The sequence below is a fragment of the Ictidomys tridecemlineatus genome, chromosome 7 (assembly GCF_052094955.1).
Source record: "Ictidomys tridecemlineatus isolate mIctTri1 chromosome 7, mIctTri1.hap1, whole genome shotgun sequence".
Lineage (NCBI taxonomy): Eukaryota > Metazoa > Chordata > Mammalia > Rodentia > Sciuridae > Ictidomys > Ictidomys tridecemlineatus.
In genome coordinates this window covers 165,399,639-165,424,123 of record NC_135483.1, presented here as the reverse complement: position 1 = coordinate 165,424,123, position 24,485 = coordinate 165,399,639, and the positions used below count along the sequence as shown (strand labels likewise).

The 24,485-nt window shown below is 33.5% G+C and overlaps 1 protein-coding gene across 22 annotated transcripts in view; it reads left to right on the top strand.

The window, feature by feature from the left end:
* The window catches only part of Hycc2 (hyccin PI4KA lipid kinase complex subunit 2), a 76,450-nt gene that overhangs the window by 39,618 nt on the left and 12,347 nt on the right, over window positions 1–24,485 (top strand). For all 22 annotated transcript variants that reach the window (XM_040294681.2, XM_021735650.3, XM_078017829.1 and 19 more), the window contains 7 exons: window positions 1,144–1,323; window positions 5,294–5,374; window positions 7,472–7,587; window positions 13,592–13,687; window positions 19,917–20,033; window positions 20,714–20,801; window positions 23,999–24,158. In XM_040294681.2, coding sequence (XP_040150615.1) covers window positions 1,237–1,323; window positions 5,294–5,374; window positions 7,472–7,587; window positions 13,592–13,687; window positions 19,917–20,033; window positions 20,714–20,801; window positions 23,999–24,158 — 745 coding nt within the window. In that variant the 5' untranslated portion in view covers window positions 1,144–1,236. The remainder of the gene's footprint in view (window positions 1–1,143; window positions 1,324–5,293; window positions 5,375–7,471; window positions 7,588–13,591; window positions 13,688–19,916; window positions 20,034–20,713; window positions 20,802–23,998; window positions 24,159–24,485) is intronic.

Genomic DNA, 24,485 nt, shown 5'->3' with positions numbered 1-24,485 from the left:
AGAGTGTTATATTATTACAGAGGTATAACTATTCAAACAGATTTTTAAATTTGATACTTTAGTCATTTATAAGTAAGCATTTGAAATTACTATAACTCATTTTTAAAGGATTGGTATTAAATTTTAAATTAAAATTACTTTGTAGTTTCTTGTTATCCTATTATATGCATTTAAAAGTTATAGCGAATTACATTCAGTCTGCAGTTACTCTAGAGCGGACCTATTTTAAATTGACAATATGTGTAACTGCTCATTTTCTTGTTTTCAAGGTCATGAAGTCTCTAATAAGTTGTTTTATGTGATAACATATGAAGAATTAGCCAGTTTAACATTGAAAAAGTTATTTGTGCATCTTTCAAAATCTTTCAAATAAATTAGTGAAATTTTAAATCTGTTTTATGATTTATAGGTAATCAGTTTGCTTCACTTGTATGTACTTAAAATATTAGCTAGAATTTTGTATGCCCAAAAAGTATTTACTACAATTTATTTAATCAGTCTCTCTTGAGATTTAAAGTATTTCCAGCAAGACCATTTGAAATTATTTTATTCCAATGGAAACTTTAAAATGGAGAATAATAAGAGTTGGTAAGAGCAGAAAAAGAAATTTATTAAGTATAAATGTAGTACATTGGCTAAAGGCTTAATGGTCTAATAAATTTAGTAGCACAGGATTTTAAAAGATTGGTGTGCCAGGTGAAATAGCACATATCTGTAATCCCAGCTCCTCAGGAAGCTGAAATAGGAGTATCCCAAGTCAAGTCTAGCATGGGCAAGTTAATGAAAAATAAACATAAAGATGGTAAGAGATGTAGCTCAGTAGCAGGGTGTTTACCTAACATGCCTGAGGTAAATTATTTGATGTCAATCCCTAGTACCGCCAAAAAATAAAAACAAAAGAACAAAAATGTGTGGTGATATTATATGGGCACAAAGTACTTTTTATAGTTAGTGCATTGATCAGTTTAATATGTGGTCTCTTTACATAGAGATTACAGAGATATTGGTTGAATTAACTCAAAATACAAAGAAACTAATATAGAGGATTTATATTTAAAACATTATACTTATATATGTGCCTGTTAAGAAATATAGTTAGAACCAAAAGAATGGAAATAATTACTGCACTTTTATTTCTTTTAGCTCCTGGAACCTGTTTGCCACCAGCTATTTGAACTATATCGTAGCTCTGAAGTTCGACTGAAGAGGTTCACGCTACAGTTCTTACCAGAATTGATGTGGGTTTATTTACGGCTTACAGTTAGCCGAGACAGACAGAGTAATGGTTGCATTGAAGCACTTCTGTTAGGAATTTATAATTTGGTAAGTTGAAAATGGTAGTTTGTGATATATAGATACTTTAAAAAAGTCCTCTGAAATCATATTTAAGGAATATTTTGAGAAAATTATATTGAAATATCTACTGAATAATTTGAACTAATTAAGTATAGATAAGCATTTTATAAAGTAGATGAAACTATAATTGATGGCATTGTTAATTTAGGACTTCTTCAAATTATTTTATTTGATCACTATTTATGAATGCTTTTTGTGTAAGGAATTGAGTTGACTTTAATGTTGTTCCTCCTTTTAGGGCAACTTATGCTGTATTAGAGAAGATGTTTACACATGAATAATAATGAAAAGTTTGTATGAAAAAGAACTTCAGAGAGAAACTGAAATATTAGCTGAAGTTTTGGCCAACTTTACTAAGGAAATGGAATTTAAGCTGGGTCTCATGAAGAGGAATAGTTTTGACAGGTTGAGATTAGAAGTAGGTGAGATGATAATCAAATGAGCATAAGCAAAGAAGCAGGGAAGTCATGTCATGCCCTGGAAAAAGGAAAGTAATTGAAGCACAGAAGGAAAAATGCAAGCTAGGAAAAATGATTTTTATCAGTTTTAGACAGTCTTTAAAGTGAAGAGTTTAGGTTTTCTTTAGTATGCATTGGGAAAGCAGCTTTGAGCAGAACTGTGCAGTATATTAGAAAGGTAAATCTGGAAGTTGCAGAGACCTTGGAATTATAAATTGAATTTAGTCATCACTCCTTATATTTTGAAGGCTACATGTTTAATTGAAAAGAGTAGGAGAAGTAGACATGGGTTTCCTGTTCTCTTAGGAGAGGATATCAGTTAAGGGGAAAAGTCCAATATACTGTTAAAGCATACTATGATTTTGTAAATCTGAGTAAGAACACAATGGAAACTATAGTGAGAAATGAAACAACTAATACTTGATAGTATAATTTGAAGACTGACATGGGGAGGGTATGTTAGAAAGGAAAGGAAGTACTTACAAGGTTACAAGGACTGTACAAAGTGAGGTGAAAACGTGGGAGAGAGTTGGGGAACATGGGAACATGATGACCCTTACATATGACCCTTCTGAAGATTTGGGCAGCAAGACTTTTTTCCTGTGCAATGCAAGGGAACAAAATAATACATTATATTTCTACCCTCATATGCCTTCTTTACAGAATTGGAAAATTACCTGAGTTCATCAATAAAGAATTGTGAATATTATGATTATATGTTGGAATCATTGATGGGGGAATGCTTGAGAAATCACCGGCTTAAAACTTAAATGCTTCTATTGAGCTTCATAATATAGAGGTTACATAGATATTTCCAAATCAAAGTGTAGTTTTTCATCCAGAGTGTAGTTTGATCATTAAAATTTGATATAGCAATTTTAAAATGTTAATTATGATTTGATACTGCATTCTTCATGAAACTCTTCTTTTTTAGTACCTTAAAAATTAGTATTGCTTTTGCTTTTTTCATCATGCTTAATTTAAGACATTTTTGTAAAAATTTCTGTCCTTTGAAGTCTTGTGTTCTTTGTATTCAATATACTCTTCAAACAATACTCCACATAATAACATTTGATTTTATAGTTGAGAGGTATAAAGTACTAGATAATTGAGCTTCACAATAAATATTCTATAGCAGTGCTTTTTCCTTTAAGTCTTATCATTTAAATCATTGGAAAATATTTTCCATTACTGGAAGTCTGAAGGAAGGAGTAAGGGCTTTAGAATCATTCATATTCAATTCAAAATCATGAGGTACTATTTATTGGCTATTTTAAATTTTGAGCAAGTACTTAATATCTTGACTACTGTTGCCTCACCTGCAGAACAAAAAATAAAACATTGTTAGTAGAATTAAAAGTAATTGAAACCAAGTGGGCGGGGTGCCACACACACCTGTAATCCCAGAAGGTAGGGAGTCTGAGGCAGGAGGATCTTGAGTTCAAAGCCAACCTCAGTAATAAGCTAGGTACCAAGCAACTCATTGAGACCCTGTCTCTAAATAAAACACAACATAGGGCTAGGGATGTGGCTCCATGGTTGAGTGCCCCTGAGTTCAATCCCCAGTACCAAAAAAAAAAAAAAGACAATTTGAAGATATTTAATAAATGTTTATCATTTTTATTGTCATCATACTTGAGGGTAGGCTTTTTTTAATGAAAAACTAGTCTAGGAGTAAAATTTTCTACTTTGCTAACTTACTTGATTATTTTTTCTTTTAAAGCAGGACATTTGTTTTATGTAACCTGTGTTTTCTCTAGTGTTAGCTACATATTTAGTAATGTTTGCTGATTTAGTAATTTAGTGTTTTAGATTATTTAACATTAAGCTATAATTTTTATTAATTTGTTTCATGTAATAATTTAGTACTTGGATAAGTGAAAGATATTTTGTGAAGCAGATTGTTTGCAAGTTATTGGCAGTACTTATTGGTTTTAATTATATTTTGACACTTCAAAAATAGCATACTATATAAGAAAATGCCAGTTATAAGTCAGAAATTTAACCTCAGGTTTCTGACTTTTAATTTCCATAATAAATGTACTCACTTTTCTCTGTGGTTATCAGTTTTTTCTTATTCTTTTTTTTCCCTATGTACTGATTTCTCTCTTTTCCTCCATTTCTTCCTCCCCCCCCTTACCCCGCCCAAATAACCCCAGAGGGAGTTTTATATGGCCTTTAACAAGTTTCAGCATATCTTTCTCCATAAGATATGGAGAAATACACACAAAGATAACTTCAAAATATTCGGCTAAATGGTATACTTAATAATAAAAATTGAATTTTTGGGCGGGGGGGTATGTCTAACTTAAATCAGGCCCCTTTATCTTAGCATAAACATTCTTTGCAATACAATGACCAAGGTGTGGTAATAACTAGTTTGATTACAAAGAAGCTATGTGGGGTCTCTGGAGACTTTTCTTGCCAAAATTCGAGAATGGTATTTGTTCATGTGTAATTTGTACTCTCTCCTAACATAGTAAACTCAGAAATGAGTCCATTGGGAAGTTCTTTCAGGTTTGTGTTATAGTGATGTTAGTTGTTTTTATTGTTATTCTGTTTATTGTTTTTCTTTTCCTTTTATGCTTGCTGTTACTCATTCTCTGACTACCTGCCATCCAAGTCTACTAAGGACAGTATGGGTTTTAAGCCAGTGATGTGTACTAATATGAGTTATAAAGAAACATAAAAGTAAGGCAATAGGCAAAAAGAAAGATGCTGCAGCTTATCGCTCCTGATTGTCATTCATAGGCAGATGTTTATTGATACCTGAGGAAGTTTAGAGGAACTAGAGGCTGGAGAAATGAAGGACACCTTTGTTCTTTTTATGAAGAGATAATGTTGTTTAAAAAAAAATCACAAAAATTTTCTTGAAGCTCAGTAGAAATTATCTAAATGTAAATTTATTTTTAATCACGTGGACTGATCAGTTATGTTAACATGTTTATTTTAGTTCAGTAGTTTATTGCTGAATGATTGCAAGAGTTTTTTTTTTTTAATTCAGGATTCATTCTTAAGAAAGATGACAGGTATTGTGTATATTAGTTTGATTGTGGTTGTAACATGCTCTACACAATAAATACATGTAATTTTTATTTGTTAATTATGCCTCAGTAAAGCTGGAAAAAAAACCCATTCTGCATTACAACAATGTTTTAATCTCCCTGTTTTATATGTAAATTTAACATAAAATTGATTTATGTGCCTGCTTCTTGTATTGATTTAGTGTAATACTATGCTCAGTAGATCTCTGTGGGTTTTAAAATACTCCCATAGTATACAAATTTGCTGATAATTAAGTTATAAAAAATATGATAGGGTAGTAATATGTTTAATATATCATTTTAAAAATTCTTTAGTTACCAATTATAATCTATAAATTAAGGAAGTAATTATTTTTTCCGTACAGTATAAACCTGTGATTATTTCATTATCTTTGTGCTTTTTTTTTTTTTGTGTGTGTGTGTGTGTGACTATAGGAAATTGCTGATAAAGATGGAAATAATAAAGTTCTATCTTTCACTATCCCTTCCTTATCCAAGCCTTCAATATACCATGAAGTAAGTAACCTGGGGAAGATGTGATTGTTATATTGAGATATAATATATATAATATATATTATTATATTGAGATACAAAGCCATTTTTTAAAAACCAGAGATAGAATCCTAACATATGTTTACTGACTTGTTTCTTTATTTTTTAGTATATATTTTTAGCTGTTGATGGACCTTTGTTCTATTTATTTATTTATTTATTTATTTATTTATTTATTTATTTGTTTGTTTGTTTGTTTGCTTGTTTGTTTGCTTGTTTGTTTATTTGTTTGTTTGTTTGTTTGTTTGTTTATTTATTTATTTATTTATTTATTTATTTATTTATTTATTTATTTATTTATTTATTTATTTATGTGCGGTGCTGAAAATCGAACTCAGTGCCTCACAAATGCAAGGCAAGCGCTCTACCATTGATCCACAACCTTAGCCTCTGACTGGTTTCTAAAAAGTAGATGTTAGTGCCAGATGTAGTGGTTATGCCTGTAATTCCAGCAACTCAGGAGGTTTAGAAAGGAGAGTAGAAGGTTCAAGGCCAGTCTTGGCAACTTAGTGAGACCCTGTCTCAGAATAAAAAATAAAAGGGCTGGAGATGGAGCTCAGCACCCCTGAGTTCAATCCCCAGTACCACCAAAATAAACAAACAAATAAATAAATAAAATCAGTCGTTTGTTAGCTTGGCAACGTGGTGCACACTAATAACCCAGCGACTTAGGAGGCTAAGACAGGAGAATGCAAATTATATGTTTGTGTTATATTTCCAGCCTGCCCTTTTGTTATTGGTGATGTTAAGACTGAACTTTGTGAAGAGAGGTGGAAAGTAGTTAATGAAAAAGTTTCCTTTAGTTCTTATTTCTTCTATCACCAGTATCATTTTAATTTTTAAAATAGATTCTTATGGATTTTTAAAGATAAATCTTAGTTTCCCTTAGAAACTGTTAAATTGTTTCATTTTTACTATTCTTTAGGAAACTGACTACTTTAGAATGTTAACACCATTGTATTTCAAGGTAAAGGAGTCTAATTCACACAATCTAGCTAATCAATAACATTATACTTTTTTGCTTACCTTTATTTTGTTGAATATGAGAACACTGATAATTATATGAGTAGATGATGCCTATCAGGCTGAACTCTTTCTTCCTGCTCTCTTTAAGTAAAATCCAACAAAGAAGTGAATCAAACTTGTGATCTTCAGTGTTCAGTGCATAAAATTGTGAGGAAAGTATTTACAGAAACATTCTAAAAATTATATTCCATTTTCCTGTCAACATAGTATCCTTCTTGTCAAATAGCTGTATACAGCAATTAACTTTCTTAATTAATTCCCCTGGACTTTGTTTTCTGTTGAAATAGAAAGTCTTCTGTTTAGCCAGGATTCATTTTTAGCATAGACTACTTCATAGATTTATACTAGCATAGATTTTATGTAAGTTCTTGTTATTGTGTTATGAAATAAAATGGAGGATAATGAAACACTAATGAGTTTTTTTTAACTTGAGAAACCTGAAATCGTTTATGTCAGTATTTAAAAAAAGACTTGCCAGGTGTAGTGGCTCACGCCTATAATCCAGCGACTTGGGAGGCTGAGGCAGAAGTATTGCAAATTCAAAGCCAGATTCAGCAATTTAGTGAGGCTCAAAGCGATTTATTGAGACCCTGTCTCTAAATAAAACATAAAAAAAGGATCAGGGATGTGGTTCAGTGCTTAAGCACTCTGGGTTCAATCCCCAATTACCCTTCTCCCCCTGCCAAAAAAAACCTTTAGATTATAGTCCTCAATATTGTTTGTATTAAATGATTATAAGCAATTATGATCTTTTCTGGAGTACAAAAAAATTAAAATTGATTTTTTTAAAGTGACTGATTCCTAGTCATTCCTTAACTTTGAAAAACTGAAGCAGTATGTTTTTAATTTTATCTATTTTACATACATAATTTCCTAAATAAGCTGTAGAATTTGTATAATTGAGAAATGGAAAAGATTTCAAAGGAGAAGAATAAATTATCTGATACTGCCTTTGTTTAAGCAAAAATAAATATGATTACATGATACAGACTTTATTTTAGAGACACTATCTGATACTGTACCTTATTTTGGTAGCCCTCAACAATTGGATCTATGGCTTTGACAGAAGGGGCTTTGTGTCAACATGATCTCATCAGAGTTGTTTATAGTGATCTTCATCCTCAGAGAGAAACATTCACTGCACAAAACAGGTAATGGACAAAATTGTAGATGGTAACAATTGTAAATTTATGCTTCATAGTTAACCATGATTACTTCAGTTTAGGTTTGATATAAGAACAGTTCAAAAGCAAAGTGGTAAAATACATGGTAGTACAGATTGAGCATCCTTAATCCGAAAGTCAAAAATCTGAAATGCTCCAAAATCTGAAACTTTTTGAGTGCCAGCATAACACTGCAAATAGAAAATTCCATACATTGGGACATAATAAAAATGCAGGTACACTAAAATTATTCACATTATGTATATAAGGTATGTATAAACATAAATTAATTTCTTGTTTATACTTGGGTCTGAACCCAAGATATTTCATAAATATCCCCAAATTCAAAATTCTTCTGGTCCCAGTCATTTTGGATAATGGTTATTCATCTTGTAGTTAATACCCATCTATCTAATGCTTGGTAATATGTTATGGTAATCTTATATAAAACTTGTAGAGTGTGGGTGTGGAGTCAGCCAAACCAGTATTCATGTTCTAGTACTACAATGTGGAATGTGCCCTTGGGGCATTTTATCTAATCTCTACACTTTGCTTTTTTGATTATAGAATGGAATTAGTACCTAATATCAGATAAACTGCAAAGTTTGAGGGCACAGTTCCAAGACTGTCCTCAATTCTGATAGCAACAAAAGTTTTCTGGAGGGGGTGGGGACCCCCAAACCACCCTTTTGTTTAATGATTTTCTAGAAGAACTTTCAGAACCCAATAAAAGCCATTGTACATAGCTGTGGTTTATTATAGGGTATGAATACAAATTAAAATCAGCCCAAGGAAGAGATGTGTGGGGTAGAATATGGGAGGACCCCCCAAACACAAAGCTTCTATTTTCCTTTCCCACAGAGTCAGAATACCTCCTAGCATCAATGTGTGACCATATACACAGAGGGTTGATATCTCAGGAAACTCTGAAGCTTTGATTTCCAGAATTTTATTTAGGCCTCATTGTGTAAGCATGAGTAGTTAAATTGATTGCCCATATGGTTGTTCTCAGCCTCCAACTTGACTGAAACAGTGTGACCTGAAGCCATCACATTAAATCACACTGTGGTTCTTTCTGGCATAGCCAGCCCCCACCTAAAATGTCAAATGTGGACAGCACTACCCTAAGTTTTACTGTCACCAGCCCCTACCCTAAACAAAGATATTTCTAATTATATATTTCTAATTAGTTACTTCCTAAAATCAAGGACCAGTCTTCTCTTTGAGCAAGGCCAATTACTTACTGTATAGGCCATGTCCTGGTTATTGACCAAGGCTCTCTTAAGCAAAAATAAATGTGTTTACCTGGATAAACACATTTAGTATAGCATTTGTATAACACAGCATACTATCATCATGAATATGTCTAACTAACATTTGGAGAAGGTAATATAAGTTAGGGATTTAAAGAATAACTAACTTGCCTTTTAAAGCCACTGTAAGCATTTTGTAGCAATTTGGTCTACTTTGTGATATACTTAGGCAGAAATGTTTTTCATAGAAGTTAGCTGATGATTAATTAAACCTAGCAGTTTTCATTAGTATTCATACTGAGGAGATTTTACCTCAATTTAGGAGTACATTTACTCATTAAGATCAAAATTACGTGCTAGGGTTGTAGCTCAGCGGGAGAGTGCTTGCCTCTCATGCCTGAGACCCTGGGTTCGATCCCCATCACCACATCTACAACTAAAAACAATTTTAAAAAAGATCAATATTATAACTTTACCAGTAATGTCAGTGTTGTACCATATCATAACATGGCAGTAGATATAACCTGTCAGAGGAGGGGATTTGCATACCTCCATTAAAAAGAGGAGGTATGTAAATCCCCTCCTCTTTTTAACGTGGTTGGCTTTCTATATCTATGTATTCTATATCCATGTATTCAACCAACCATAGATGGAAAGTATTTGAAAAAAATTGCATTTGTACTGAACACATATGGACTTTTTTCTTGTCACTCTTCCCTAAACAATACATTATAACAATCATTTATATAATGTTTGCATTTATTAGGCATTATGGGTAATCTAGAGATGATTTAAGTGTGTGTGTAGGTAGGTACACATAAGTTATGTGCAAATACTGTATTGTTCTATATAAGGATTTAAGCATCTGTGGATTTTGAATATTACAAGGGTTCTTGAACTGATTACCCCTGAGGAATAACTCCTAGGCAGGAGAAAGCATTCTCCAGACACAGACACATTTCTGTAGTTGTTGACATCTGATAAAGTGCTTGGCCAGAATTCTGTTTCTTCTTACCGTCTTATAGATTTTACACATATGGTAGAAAATGGTATGATTTTCCATATGTCCTGACATGTTGTTTGGAATATAACTTTGATGATTGTTTTCATAAGCAAGGTGCTTTATATTTATAACTCTTGGAGAAGACTTTATCCCAACTTTAAATAACAGGGTTTTTTGTTTCTATGTAGTAATGTTGATTTATTCAAATCCTTCCACAATATAAACTTAATATATTAAGAACATTGGCTCATAAATAGTCTGAAGACTTCCTCATATAAAATCACCTAGTTTCCTGGTTCCTTTTTGTTTTATAATTTAAATTATTTAAAGAATAAAATTACATACTGTGGTAAATTTAAAATAGAACTTGGAATAAAATGAAAATAGATGAGAATGCAAAGAGTAACATAAGTGTAATTTCATCCTTCCAATCACCCATTTCTACTTCCAGTAATTAAACTGTTAGCAGTTTTTTATGTGTCCTTTTAAAATGATTTATATGTACATAGCATATATTGAACCTTAAACACATGCAGGCCCATATACATGGGATTTAGTTGTATATATTATATAACAATTTGCTTTTTACACCAAAGAATAGATCTTTAACTTCTTCCTCTAGCAGTGCATATAGATCTCTTCATTCTTTTTTTCTTTCTTTCTTATTTTTGCACTGTCAAGGATTGAATGTAGGGCCTTACATATGTTAGGCAGCCTCATTCTTCTTTAATGAGTACTTGTTATTTTGTTTTATATATGTACTGAGGAGATTTTACCTCAGTTTTGCTTTTTTTTTTTTTTTTTTTTTTTTTTGGAGCCCTGTATTCCTGGGCTCAAAAAATTCTCCAACCTCATCCTCCTCAATAACAGGACTAAAGACACATGCCATCAGGTCCAGCTGTACCATCAGTTTTTTGGCAGTCTCATATTGAATAAATTTAGATTGTTATCAGTTTTTTGCTGCTATAAAGAATACTGCAAGAAACACATATTTCTCTGTATGTTTTGCATGAGAGCACACAAATTATCTACAATAATTATCTGTATGATAAATTCCTGGAGGTGAGTTGTTAATGCTAAGGAATGTATACTTATTCATTTGGTAGATATTGCCAAATTACCCTCCACAAAACAACTGTACCAATTGAATGTTCCACCAGTGACTTCAGAGTGCTTATTTCCTCTTTCTGACCAATTTGATAGCTAAAACTTGATGTCATTTTGTATTCATTCATTTTAGCTGGTGCTTGAATACATTTATGTATTAGTTCATTGTTTTTCTTGACCTATATCCTGTATCCTTTTTTCATATTATACTGTGTATTTTTTCCTTACTGATTTGCAATATTTTGAATGTTGAAATAATAACACTGTTTTACTTGTTGCGCATTTTCAGTTAATTATTGGCTTTAACTTTATTTTTTAATATAAATATAATTTACATACCACAAATTCTGAATGTCACTGCAAAATTGCTTGGTGTGGGCCTATTCCATCCATTCTGAACACTAAGTGGACGTTTTAGATTTGGAAACTCATGCCCTTCAGACTGTGAATTTTTCTCGAATTGTTATTGTTAATTAGTTCAGACTTTCCACTTTATATAATCTTTCATCTGGAGCTCTTTTAATTTGGATATTGGATCTCCTAGATCCTTTTCTTTTTCATTTGCCATGGCTTTACTTTCTGAGACTGTTCCTCAACTGCATTCACCAATCATTCTTGACGTTTTGATGGTACTGGGGATTGAGCCCAGGGATGGCTTTACACTGAACTTTGGACACCCCAGCCCTTTTATTATTTCTTATTTTGAGACAGGGTTTTGCCAAGTTGCCCAATCTGACCTTGAACTTGGAATTCTCCTGCCTCTGCCTCCTGACACACTAGGATTAAAAGTGTGCAACTTTGCACCTGGCTTTCTTGAGTTTTTAATTCTTGCAGCTTTTTTTTTTTTTAATCTAAAAAGCTTTTACAGTTCTCTGAATACATTTTGAATAGATGTATTTTTGAAATTATATCTTCTTATTTTTGAGAATATTAATAGTAATTAGTTACGAAAAGTTATTTTTTCTTTATATGCTAGTTTCATCAAATTGCCTTTTTCCTTTTTTAACTTTTAGTCTCTTTCATATTAATAGAGTTCCTCATTTGTTTAGTAGTCTTTTTTTCCCCCCTTATTTAAAAGTAGGGGAATAAAAATAAGAAGCTCTGACCACGTTAGTGGGCTAATTGTGAGCTTCCCTGTTGGGTGATCTCACTGTGCCACTCATTTGGGAAATTTCATGAGTCCAAATCTTGGAAGTCTTTCCCTTAAGAGTCATCAAATTCATCTAGTTCCCTAAGTAGTGGGCTGGCTGCTAGCATTCTGATGGCTGAGTGGTGAAGGAGAGCTTGAGGTCTCAATATTCAGCAAGTCATATTTGACTTCAATCTTTGTTTAGTATTACCCCCTCACCCCTACACACACATCAAATCACAGTTGTGCCTGTTGGCTCCTAAGCAAGAATTCTCTTTTATCCTTTTGGAAAATAAGTCTTCAGTATTACCTAGATTTATGGAGAAGGAGACAGGATTTGAAGGTATGACTGCTTTCAAATCAGGCTTTCTCCTTTTACTTTTTTATTTCAAAATAATTTCAGACTTACAAAAAATGTGGCAAAAATAATGTAAAGAGTTTCCACATACCATTTACCATCCATCTGTGGAAAGGCTTTTAAAAGTACAACTCCTCTGGGTCTTGTCCTCAGAGGTTCTTAATTGGGTCACTCTAGATAGAGACATAGGAACATATGTTTTTAAAAAGTCTTGTATAACTAGTATGGATCCAGGTTTAAGAGCCACTTTTTTTTTAGAGACTATAAATATTAGAAAAGCATTTATTTATTCATTCAATAACTATTTATTAAGCAATTATATTAGACACTGTGCTAGACATTAACAATATGGATGAAAAAGTCAGGTTCTTTGTCCTAAAGTTGCCTGTAACTAAATGAGTAAAACCAAGAAAGAGAGAGAAAGTTATAATTCTGTAGAATAAATGCTGTTTTAGACCTGCAGTTTTCTTCAGCTAGGCTAATTAAGAATAGCTTTATGTCTAAGGTAAAAATATGAGCTGGGAGCTGGGGGAGCTCAGAGGTAGAGCAGTTAACTAGCATGCATGAGTTTCTGGGTTCAGTCCCTAACACCACTTGATCCAAAACTTAAAACCTTAGCGGGAATTTTCCAAATAAGAAAGTATTGTAGTAAAAAGGAGCAGCATGCATTAAATTAGGAGTTACAAAAGCTTATAACATAATCATGGAACGGTGAGAGGATTAATGGAGTATGTATATGTAGTGGGCAGTGAAGGGGAGGAATAAAGCTGGAGAGGTAAGTTCAAGGTGGATTTTAAAGGACCTTGTAGTAAAGATTCCATGATTTCAAAGGACCTTCTAGTAAGTTTGGATTTCATCATGTAGTGAATAGCAACATGGTAGACTTCTAATGATAGGGGATAGGGGAGTCATCGATTTAAGGATGATGATTTGTTTTTTAAAGAAGAAAATATTGATGGCATCCAGGGATATGGCTTGTAATAATGAGAATGGAAACTGAAACAAAGGATGCCATAGTAATCTGAGAAATCACAAAAGTCAATATTAAGGTATTAAAGCCATTCGGTGAATAAAATATTTACTGTAGTCTCTAGTGGAAATAATTGTATGCAGTATTTTTTTCCATTGTTTATTTCTTCCAGGTTTGAAGTCCTGAGTTTTCTCATGCTATGTTATAATTCTGCTATTGTGTATATGCCTGCCTCATCTTACCAATCTCTTTGTCGTATGGGCTCCAGGTGAGAAGTGTGATTTTAATTAACTTTCATGTTCATTAATTTATTTGAAAAATATTTATTGAGTATATTCTCTATGCCAGACACTGTTCTAATGTATCATGATACAGTAATAAAACAATTTCACAGAGCTCTATTTCTGTAGGAGTCCTCTTCATCCCTATGATTTCTGGAAAATTATTTCAGCATTAAAAGAATATTTCCTAGGTGAACAAGGAGTTAGGCCAAGTTAGCATTGTTGAATGATACGTCTAATCACTCCCTGGATGCCACTTTTTAGAAATCATGGTGAGAAATAAGGAATGTAAACTTTTTCCTTTATATGTTTCACAAATAACAGTCTCTGTATTGAAGATTAATAATTGCAACAGTTATCTGTGTGTATGTGTTGGTGGGGAATTAGGGGGTGATGTTCTGTGTCTCACAATAACCTTTATTATATTAGAATTTCTAATTTCATAGACATGACTGAAATTTAAATTTGCTCTATAGAAAAAATATTTTGTATTGTTTTTATATTCATTTCTTTCTTCCCCCACATTTTTTATTGGTGCATTGTAGTTGTATAAAATGATGTGATTTGTATTGTTACATATTGGTACATGCACAATATATAGCAATGTAATTTGAACAATAACATTGCCCTCATTTTACCAATTGCTTCCCCTCCTCCTTCCCCTTAGTCCCCTTCCTTTATTCTACTGAGAATCTTTGATTTTCATGAGATCCTCTCCCCCGAACCTTTCTTTTCCTTTTTCCTCTCTAGCTTGCACATAAGAAAGAAAACATAAGACATTTATTTTTGAGTTTGACTTATTTTGCTTAACATATGTTCTCAAGTTCCATTCACGTTCCTGCAACTGTCATCATTTCATTTTTGTTTATGGCTGAATAAAATTCCATTGTATATATATATCACATTTTCTTTATCCATTAATGGATACCTGGGCTGGTTCCATAATTTGACTATTGTGAACTATGATGCCATAAACATGGATATGCATGTATCACTATAGTATAATGACTTTAATAATTCCTCAATATAAATACCAAGAAATGGTATAGCAGGGTCATATGCCTAGTCTTTTAAGGAGGCTCTATTACTGATTTCCATAGTGTATTGGACTAATCTACAGTCCCATCCAACAGTGTAAAAGTATTCCTTTTTCTCCATATCCTCTCCAGCATTTATTCTGCTTCGTATTCATGATGACTGCCATATGATTTGCATGAGATGAAATCTCAGTGTTGATTTGCATTTCCCAAATTGCTAATGATGTTGAACATATTTTTCTTGTATTTGTTGGCCACTTATATTTCTTCTTTTGAGAAGTGTCTCTTTAATTCATTTGCCCATTTATTAATTGGAGGTGGTTTTTTAATTTTGGTGTTAAATTTTGAGTTCTTTATATATTCTAGATATCAGTCCTCTGTCAGAAGAGTAGTTAGCAAACATTTTCTCCTAATCTGTGGGTTTTCTCTTCACATTCCTATGTGTTTCCTTTGCTGTACAAAAGCTTTTAAATTTGATGCTGCCCCATTTATTAACTCTTGGCATTATTTCCTGAGCTTTAGTGTTCCTATTGAGAAAGTTATTGCCTGTGCCTAAAAGCTGGAGCATTGACCCTGTGTTTTCTTCTAGCAGTTGCATAGTTTCTGGTCTAATTCCAAGGTCTTTGTTCCATTTGGGGTTGATTTTTGTGTAGGGTGAGAGATAAGCGTCTACTTTCATTCTTCTATGTATGGATAACCAGTTGTCCCAGCACTGTTAAAAGGGCTGTCTTTTCTCTGAGTGGATATAATTGGCACCTTTGTCAAGGATCAAATGACAGTATCTGTGTGGGTTTGTCTGTTTTGTACCATCGGTGTATGTGTCTGTTTTTATGCCAGTATCAGGCACTTTTTATTAGTATAGTTCTGTAATGTAATTTAAAGTCAGGTATTATGGTAGCTTCAGCATTATTTTTTTGGCTTAGAATTGCTTTGACTATTCTGGGTCTTTTATTTTTCCAGATGAATTTTAGGACTGCTTTTCCTAGTCCTGTGAAGGATGTCATTGGTACTTTGAAGGGGATTGCATTGAATGTGTATATTGCTTTTGATAATATGGCCATCTTAACAAAAATTTCTGCCTATCCCTGATCATGGGATGTCTTTCCATCTTGTATCATCTTTAATTTCTTTCTTCGGTGTTCTATAGTTTTCATTGTTGTACAGGTCTTTGACTTCCTTGGTATTTTATTTTACCTTTTTGAGGCTATTGTGAATGGGATTGTTTTCCTGATTTCTTTCTCAACAGATTCATTATTGGTATATAGGAAAACTATTGATTTTTGTAACCTGTGACTGCTGAATTTGTTGATTAGATCTAGCAGTTTTTTGGTGGAGCTTTTTTATCTTATCTATAAATAGTGATAATTTGATTTCTTCCTTTTCTATTTTTATCCCTTTTGTTTTCTTCTCACCTAATTGCTCCAACTAGAATTTCTAACATTATATAAAATAGGAGTAGTAAGAGTGGCAATCCTTCTCTTGTTCCAAATTTTAAAGGAAATCCTTTCAGTTTGTCCCCATTTACTATGAGGTTGATTTGGGTTTTTTTTTTTTGTTTTTTTATTATATAGCCTTTATGATGTCCCTTCTGTCCCTGGTTTCTTCAGTGTTTTTATCATGAATGGGTGCTGAATTTTGTTGAAGGCTTTCTCTGCATCTGTTGAAATTACTAAATGTTTTTTGTCTGAATTCTATCTATGAATTATTTTTTGGTTTGTGTATATTAAACCATCCTTGAATAAAAACATCTCTGGAATAAAACCAACTTGGTCATGTGTGCAATGTTTTTTAATATATTGTTGGATATGATTTGTTAATATTTTGTTAAGTATTTTTGCATCTAAATTCATCAGGGATATTGGTCTGTATTTTTCTTTCCTTGTTGTGACATTACTTGGTTTTGGTATGAGTATGATATGGCCTCATAGAATGAATTTGGAAGTGTTTCTTCCCTTTCTATTTCATGGAATAATTTGAGGAACATTGGTATATAGTTCATCTTTAAAGGTCTGGTAGAATAGAAAAAAGTTCAAGTAATATAAATTAATTTAGAGTCACAGAATTTCAATTCTGTCCTATCCAACTAATTTCTACTTGAGGAAACTCAACTGCTCCTTCTGCCCCCCAGAAGAGTATAATACTATGTTTGTCTTCTGTTGTGCATGACAATCGCCACAAACTTCGTGGCTTGAAACATCACACACTTATCTGGGCATGAGTTAGCTGGTCCTCTGGTTGGGATCATATGGTTAAAATGTTGTCTGGAGTTGCAGTCTTACCTCAGATTCAACCCTTGTTGGCAGAATTCTGTTCTTGTGTTTGTAGGGCTGAGGGTCCTAGTCCATAGCATCCAGGACCTGAATGATCTGTTGATGTGCAACAAGTCTTCCCGAGATTGCTTACAGTTTTTTCTGTTGTGTATTGGGTAGCCCAGCTGACCATCAGTTTCTTAATTGGTTGTCTGCCAGAGTTGATCCTCAGTTTCATGCCATGGACCTCCCAACATAGGCAGACTAAGACAGCTTCAAAGCTTAGAGAAGGAGTGAAAAGGATCCCAGCGAGACCGTTTTCCTTAAGTAACATAGTCACATAGTCATAAGCACATAACTGGGGAATCCCATTACCTCATAGATCATACCTTTACTTAAGGGAGGAGGGTAAATACCAGAAAGGAGGGAATCACAGGGATCGAGGCCTCCAAAAGATTGTCTCCTACCACAAATGCTTAGCTGAAGTTCATATACTGTTGTGTTACTTGGAAGAGAATGTGATCCTGTTTATAACATTAATGTTGGTAAGTGGGTCAATCTAAATTAGTTATAACTGAAATTTTACAGATTATCTTAAAATAAGTACATTATTTCATCTATAATAACATCAGTGGGCAACAGAGTATTTCTCAATTAGATTCTGTTTTCAAGAGCATACATTGTTTAAGCACTTACTGCCTATCTTAAGATAACATTATAAAAAACTATTTCAGGTTCATTAAAAGAAATGTGCTTGTTGTCATACTTGGCAGCATTTTTATGGCCTTTAGTAGAATTTTGTTTATTTTTGTGGTATTAGGGCTTGAATCCAGAAGCAGTCTACCTAAGCACTACATCCTGAACCCTTTGTGTTGCCTTTTTTTTTTTTTTTTTTTAACTTTGAGACAAGATCTCACTGAGTTTCTTTGTCTGGCATTGGACTTGTAACCCTCCTGCTTCAGCCTCCTGAGTTGTTGAAATTACGGGCTTGTGTCACCACATATGGCTAGAGTTTCTTAATAACAAAAGTGATGGCAGAGTTAAATGGTCCTGAAACTTAAGAATACTGAAAAATTTTATCTTTTGTACATTTTTAAGTTGATGTGTAAACTGTTTTGTCCTATCTTAAACATTTGCAAATGATATATGATTTCTGCTATATAAATATTGATATAATAAAAAAGTTAGGTTATTTCAAATATGTGTAGCCCAAATGCCATGGAGATATAATATTCGCCATCATCCATTGATAAATAAACAAGCAAGACTGTTCTCTAATAGTCTAACATTACACAATTTCCTGGAAATTGAATTTCTAGTCCACTTTCTTTAAACAATTTTCTTTTAATATAATGCTGTTTTCAACTTTTTTTAATATTTATTTTTCAGTTTTCGGTGGACACAACATCTTTATTTTATTTTATGTGGTGCTGAGGATTGAACCCAGCGCCCCGTGCATATCAGGCGAGTGCGTTACCGCTTGAGCCACATCTCCAGCCCTGTTTTCAACTTAAAGTCTTTTATTCATCACTTAATTGCTATAGATATGTATGTATGTACATATTTGTGCATATGTGTGTATATACATATAACAATTATCCTAATATTTTAACTGATTTACATAATCTGAGCTGGGTATGGTGGTGCACACCTGTGATCCCAGTTACTTAGGAGACTGAAGCAGGAGACTTATAAGTTCGAGGCTAGCATGGGCAAGTTAATCAGACTCTTCTCTTAAGAGAGAGAGAGAGAATTATGAACCTATTGCACTTAAGGATTTAATAATCTTTTTACACAAAAACTATAAATTTTATGGAACATTTTATCTTCTGTTTATTATTAAGGAAACATCTCTATCATATGAAAGGTAGGGAGTTGTTTATGGCACAGCTCTCTCTTCTTTAACCCTGCCCAAAAAGGTGGCAGTTATTTTTTTTTTGTTTGTTTGGCATCATGGCTACCTTCAGATCTCTTGTAAAGCTCAAGTTCCTCAAAAAGAAGACCAAGAAGTTTATCTGGTATGGGTCAGACTGATACATCAAAATTAAGTATAACTGACAGAAACCCAGAGGTGTTACAGCAGGGTGTAGAGAAGACTCAAGGGACAGGTCTTGGTTCTGTGAGCGACAAAGAAAGCATATGCTGTCCAGTGGCTTCTGAAAGCCCCTGCTCCACAACAACAAGGTGCTTCAAGTGCTGCATATGTGTAACAGATCTTGTTGTCTGAGATTTTTTTCCAGTGTTTGCTTCTGGAAATAGCAGCCCAGCTGGTTATCAGAGCCACTAATCCTGGTGCCAGGTTGCACAGTGAAGGAAACGAATAGATAGTTTATGTGCATATTTTATTTTGATTAAATCAAACAAAAAAAATCTTTGAATAAAATTAAAATGACCTCATAGCCAACAGTATTTTTGAAATGTCTGTTTTGTGATTTCTGTGCTTCAGAGTAATTTGCCTTGTTTGGATGAATAAAAGCCAGTCATTTGTGTGCGTGTGAGTGTGAGTGAAAAGGAAAGCATGAGTGGAGCAAAATGAATATTTGTGAAAGAGGTTTTTAGTTATTTGATAAAAGTTAGCTTTAATGGATATAGTCCACTAGAATGTATGCTTTGTGAAGATACAGGTTTATTTTTTAATCTTTTATTTTTAGGTGGACACAGTATCTTTTATTTTATTTTTATGTGATGCTGAGAATCGAACCCAGTGCCTCACGCATGCTAGGCAAGCACGCTACCACTTGAGCCACATCCCCAGCCCTATTTTTTAATCTTTTACCTGTTCATGACCGTATCGTAGGCCAAGAACAGTGACTGGCATATAGCAGGCATCAATTAATATTTAAGGAATGAATAATTGAACAAATGAATTTATAAAAGCACAATTACTGTATTTAGTGAATCAGGAAATCACACATACCTTATTTTTCTAGGGTTTGTGTGAGTGGATTTCCACGACAACATGAAAAACACTGGAAAGAACTCTGTGGTCGAATAGTATTGGATCCTGAATTTATGGTGCAACTTCTCACAGGGGTTTATTATGCCATGTAAGTAGGTGGTAGATGAAATTTATGAATTCTTTCTTATTAGATGTAACAAAGGGTCTTTTGTCCCAGGATGAGCACACTATCTTGTTTTTCTAATGTAGTTTCCTTTCATTATTTTTAAAGTAGCAAATATATAATTAGTTGTTAAAATTAGAGTCATCCTAAAAATTTTCAGGTTTTCTGTATGGAAAATTATCTCTAAAAAGTTCATAACTCAAGTTTTCATGAATGCATTAAGTATATGATTGAATATTAGCCCCATGTGATAAAAATCAACTTATTTGAAGAAGCATCTATAAACTACTTTAAACATAGTATTTGAAATCTCCTTTGTTATTATAACCAAAATTAAAACATTGTAGAAATGAAATAATATAACAATCGATGTGAAGCCAGGTGTGATGACGCATGCCTATGGTCCCAGCAGCTTTGGAAGATATGTAAATTTGAAGCCAGCCTGGGCAATTTGGTGAGACTATCCCAGGTAAATTAATTAAAAAGATTGGCTGTATAGCTCCTTGGTATCGTGCCCCTGGGTTTGATCCCCATTACCAGGAAGGAAAATTTTGATGTGAAAATCTTATTTACAACCCAAATAGTAGGACTTAGAATTTTTTTTTTAAATTATGTGAGGATTGGAGATATTTGCTAAAGATAGTATATGATATGTTTATCTACAGGTATAATGGACAGTGGGACCTTGGCCAGGAAGTTCTCGATGACATCATTTATAGAGCTCAACTAGAACTTTTTTCTCAACCACTATTGGTAAGTTATATTTACTTTTTTTTCCCCCCCTCCTTCTTAGCCCTAGAAATTGAACCCAGGGGCACTCTATACTGAGCTACCTCCCCAGCATTCTACTCCATTTTTTCCCCCCTTTTAAGACATCCTTTCACTAAGTTGTCCAGGTTGGCATTGAACTTGTTATCCTCCTGCCTCACTTTCCCAAGTGGCTGGAATTACAGGTATCTGACTGACTTACTCTTTATATAACATATCTGTATGTAAAGAAGGTACTACTAAGTTTAAAAAATTAGAAAGAATAAAAGTAAAATTCAGGGCTGGGGATGTGGCTCAAGTGGTAGCGCACTTGACTGGCATGCGTGCGGCCCGGGTTCGATCCTCAGCACCACATACCAACAAGGATGTTGTGTCTGCCGAGAACTAAAAAATAAATATTAAAAACTCTCTCTCTCTCTCTCTCTCCTCTCTCACTCTCTTAAAAAAAAAAGTTAAAATTCAGTAAATTAAAGAATTAAATGTCTTGAAATCCTTTAAGAGAGAAGAAATGTTAAATATAAGTTATTGAAATCTCTAGAATAAAGGGTGTGACAGAAGTGAGATGATGAATTGCTAAAATGAGTTTGATGCCCCCTCACAAATACCTAAATTCTAAACAATTAGTGTTTTAAATGCAAAGAGAATATGCAGTGAACAAAGAAAAAAAATATTCTCATTAGGCATGACAAGAAAAAGCCAGTTATTTTATTCTGCATATGAAAGTTTATGCTTTACAAAATAAATGTCAAAAATGTAAATGATAAATATAAAGACAAATGTAAATATCCACTGAGGAAGACATTCTTTGTGCTGTGGTGGTAGTATGACACAACTTTGATCATCTCATTGTGGAAGCAGTCTGGTAAATGTGTGTATGTGTTCTTTCATTCTGTGTTCCATGTGTGGTAGTGTATCCCAGAAAACTAAATACCAAAAACGTGTATTATAAGCACAGCATTACAATGTTATTTTAAATGGCAAAGGAATAAAACTAGTCTAAATGTTTTACAGCAAGCCAGGCTCACTGGCATGCCTCTGTAATCCTAGTGGCTCTGGAGGCTGAGGCAGGAGGATTACAAAGTCCAAGTCCAGCCTCAGTAACTTAGTGAGTACCAAGCAATTTAGTGAGACCCTGTCTCAAAATTTTTTAAAAAAGTAAAATAAAATGGGCGGGGGATGTGGCTCAGTGGTAAATCCCAAAAGAAAAAAAAAAGTTGCAATCAGTACCAAAAGAAAAAATAGTTCCAAGCAGCAAATGATTTATTATGATATTTACTTGATAAAATTATAGCTTGACAACTTATATGAAACAAAAATCCTGGGGGTAGGGATAGGGATGTAGCTCAGTAGTAGAAACTTGGCCTGGCATGCATGAGACCCTGGGTTCCATTTGAAAGGAAGGGAATGAAGAGAGAAAGAGAAAAGAAAAATGCTAGTTTGTGTTAAGTGGAAAATTAGTGTGCAGCTTTTTAAAAATCTAGACATAGGAATCAAAATAATAATAGTTGACTAGATGATCTGACTATGGATCACTTTAATTTCTTTCCAGTTTGCAGTACTTTTTGTGGGGTAGAAGGTGGGGGAGTACCTGGGATTAAACCTAGGGGCACTTGACCACTGAACCACATCCCCAGCCCTATTTTGTATTTTGTTTAGAGATAGGGTCTCATTGACTTGCCTAGCGCCTCACTTTTGCTGAGGCTGGCTTTGAACTTGCAGTTCTCCTGTCTCAGCCTCCTGAGCTGCTGGAATTATAGGTGTGTGCCACTGCGCCCGGCTGCAGTACTTTTTTTAAAAAAGTTTATCTTTTTTGGGGGGATGGGGGGTAGGCACTCTACCACTGAGCTATATCTCCAGCTCTTCTTTATTTTTATTTTAAGACAGGGTCTCACTAAGTTGATGAAGCTAACCTTGAACTTGTCACCCTCCTTCCTCATTCTCCTGAATCACTAGAATTAGAGCCACGTCACCATGCCTGGCTATGTCTTTGTTTTAAATATTTTAAGCTGAATATAAATTTATTAAGGTACCATTTGCAATAGTTTTTTGATATTAAATTCCTATTTTTCTCATTTTAATATCCCCTATTTTACACTAAGGGTTACATTAAAACAGGTAATAGGACAAAAAATTTCATCATCATCATCATAACTTGAATTTTTAAGGCTCTTTAAATTCATGGTTTATCCTTGTAACTACCTTGAAAATTTTAAAAAAATTTAATAAAGTGACATTTCCAAGGCAGTACAGGTTAATCGATTATTCTTTGTTGGCAACTCTGAAGGACCCAATAAATGATAACCCTTTCCTTATTCAAGTTGCAAGTTACATGAACAAATAGTTGGCATATGGAGAAACAAGCATCATCTATATTACTGATAAAGACTAAATTCAGATACTTAACTCCTTACTCATCTATCTAGTAGTCCACTGGAGAGAAGGCCTGAGTGGGCAGGTCAGGCACATCTATCCAGGTTGATACATTCCATATGTGCTTGGCCAAGTAGAGAGGGAGGGAGAAAGATAATCCTTTAGGTCAAGATCTTTGCTAGGTTAGTAACCTATTTAAGAAATATTAACTAGTCAACTCTCAATTACTCACCAGCCAGATTTCTCACTTCTCCAAGCTAGCAGAAAGTAGTGTGGCACAATGCCAGAAGTATTTAGGGAAGACTTCTCTTTATGGAAATAGAGAAATGGAAAAAAGCCTAATTAACAAATGAACAAGAAACAAAACCACTTAATTTTTGCCTATTATTTATCATGTGAAGACTAGAAGCTTATTCTAATTTTTCTTACATCAGGGTGCAAAATGGTAAATACTCCTTGAAAGTCAACAATTCCAAGAATCAGTGGGGTATGACTCACTTTTTCTATTTTTTCTTATTTTTGTGGTACTGGGATCAAATCTAGGACCTAGTACATGCTAGGCAAGTTCTCTATCCCTGAGTTACACCCCCAACCCAGTGACTCACATTTTTAAAAATAAATTCTCCTTTGAAAAACTTGTTTTTAAATAATACAGAATGTTAGAGATACAAATATTTCTGAAACATTTGTACTTTTGTTATATTAGGATAGGTTTTAAATACATATTCAAAAAGTTACAGAAGCATGAAGTACAGAATAAGCAAAAGCTGCATGTTGGTTGTAAATTTGTACACCTTATGTTATCATTTTAGGTTGCCAATGCCATGAAAAACTCATTACCATTTGATGCTCCTGATTCTTCACAAGAGGGCCAGAAAGTACTTAAAGTGGAAGTCACCCCAACAGTGCCGAGGATTTCTCGGACTGCAATTACAACAGCTTCAATCCGTCGGCATAGATGGAGAAGAGAAGGTAAGTACAAAATCCCCATAGTATGCTCATGGAGTCAAGTAAATTTTTCACTGTTTGTATAGACTATATTAACTCATGGTATTATAGCATTTTATATAATTAAAGTAAAAGTTTTTTAGTTTTTAAGATAGCTCTTAGAAATGTGATTAAATGCTTACTGTTATATTTAATATAAATATATGTGTACATGAGGTAGAAAGATGTTATACTGCTGTATAAATATTAAAACAAAAATAAGATCAGAAGAATTTTTGTCTGTTTTTGAACTAGTAGTAACAACAGGAAAAAAGTTTAAGCCTTCTAAGTTACTGAGGAAAAAAATAAAAG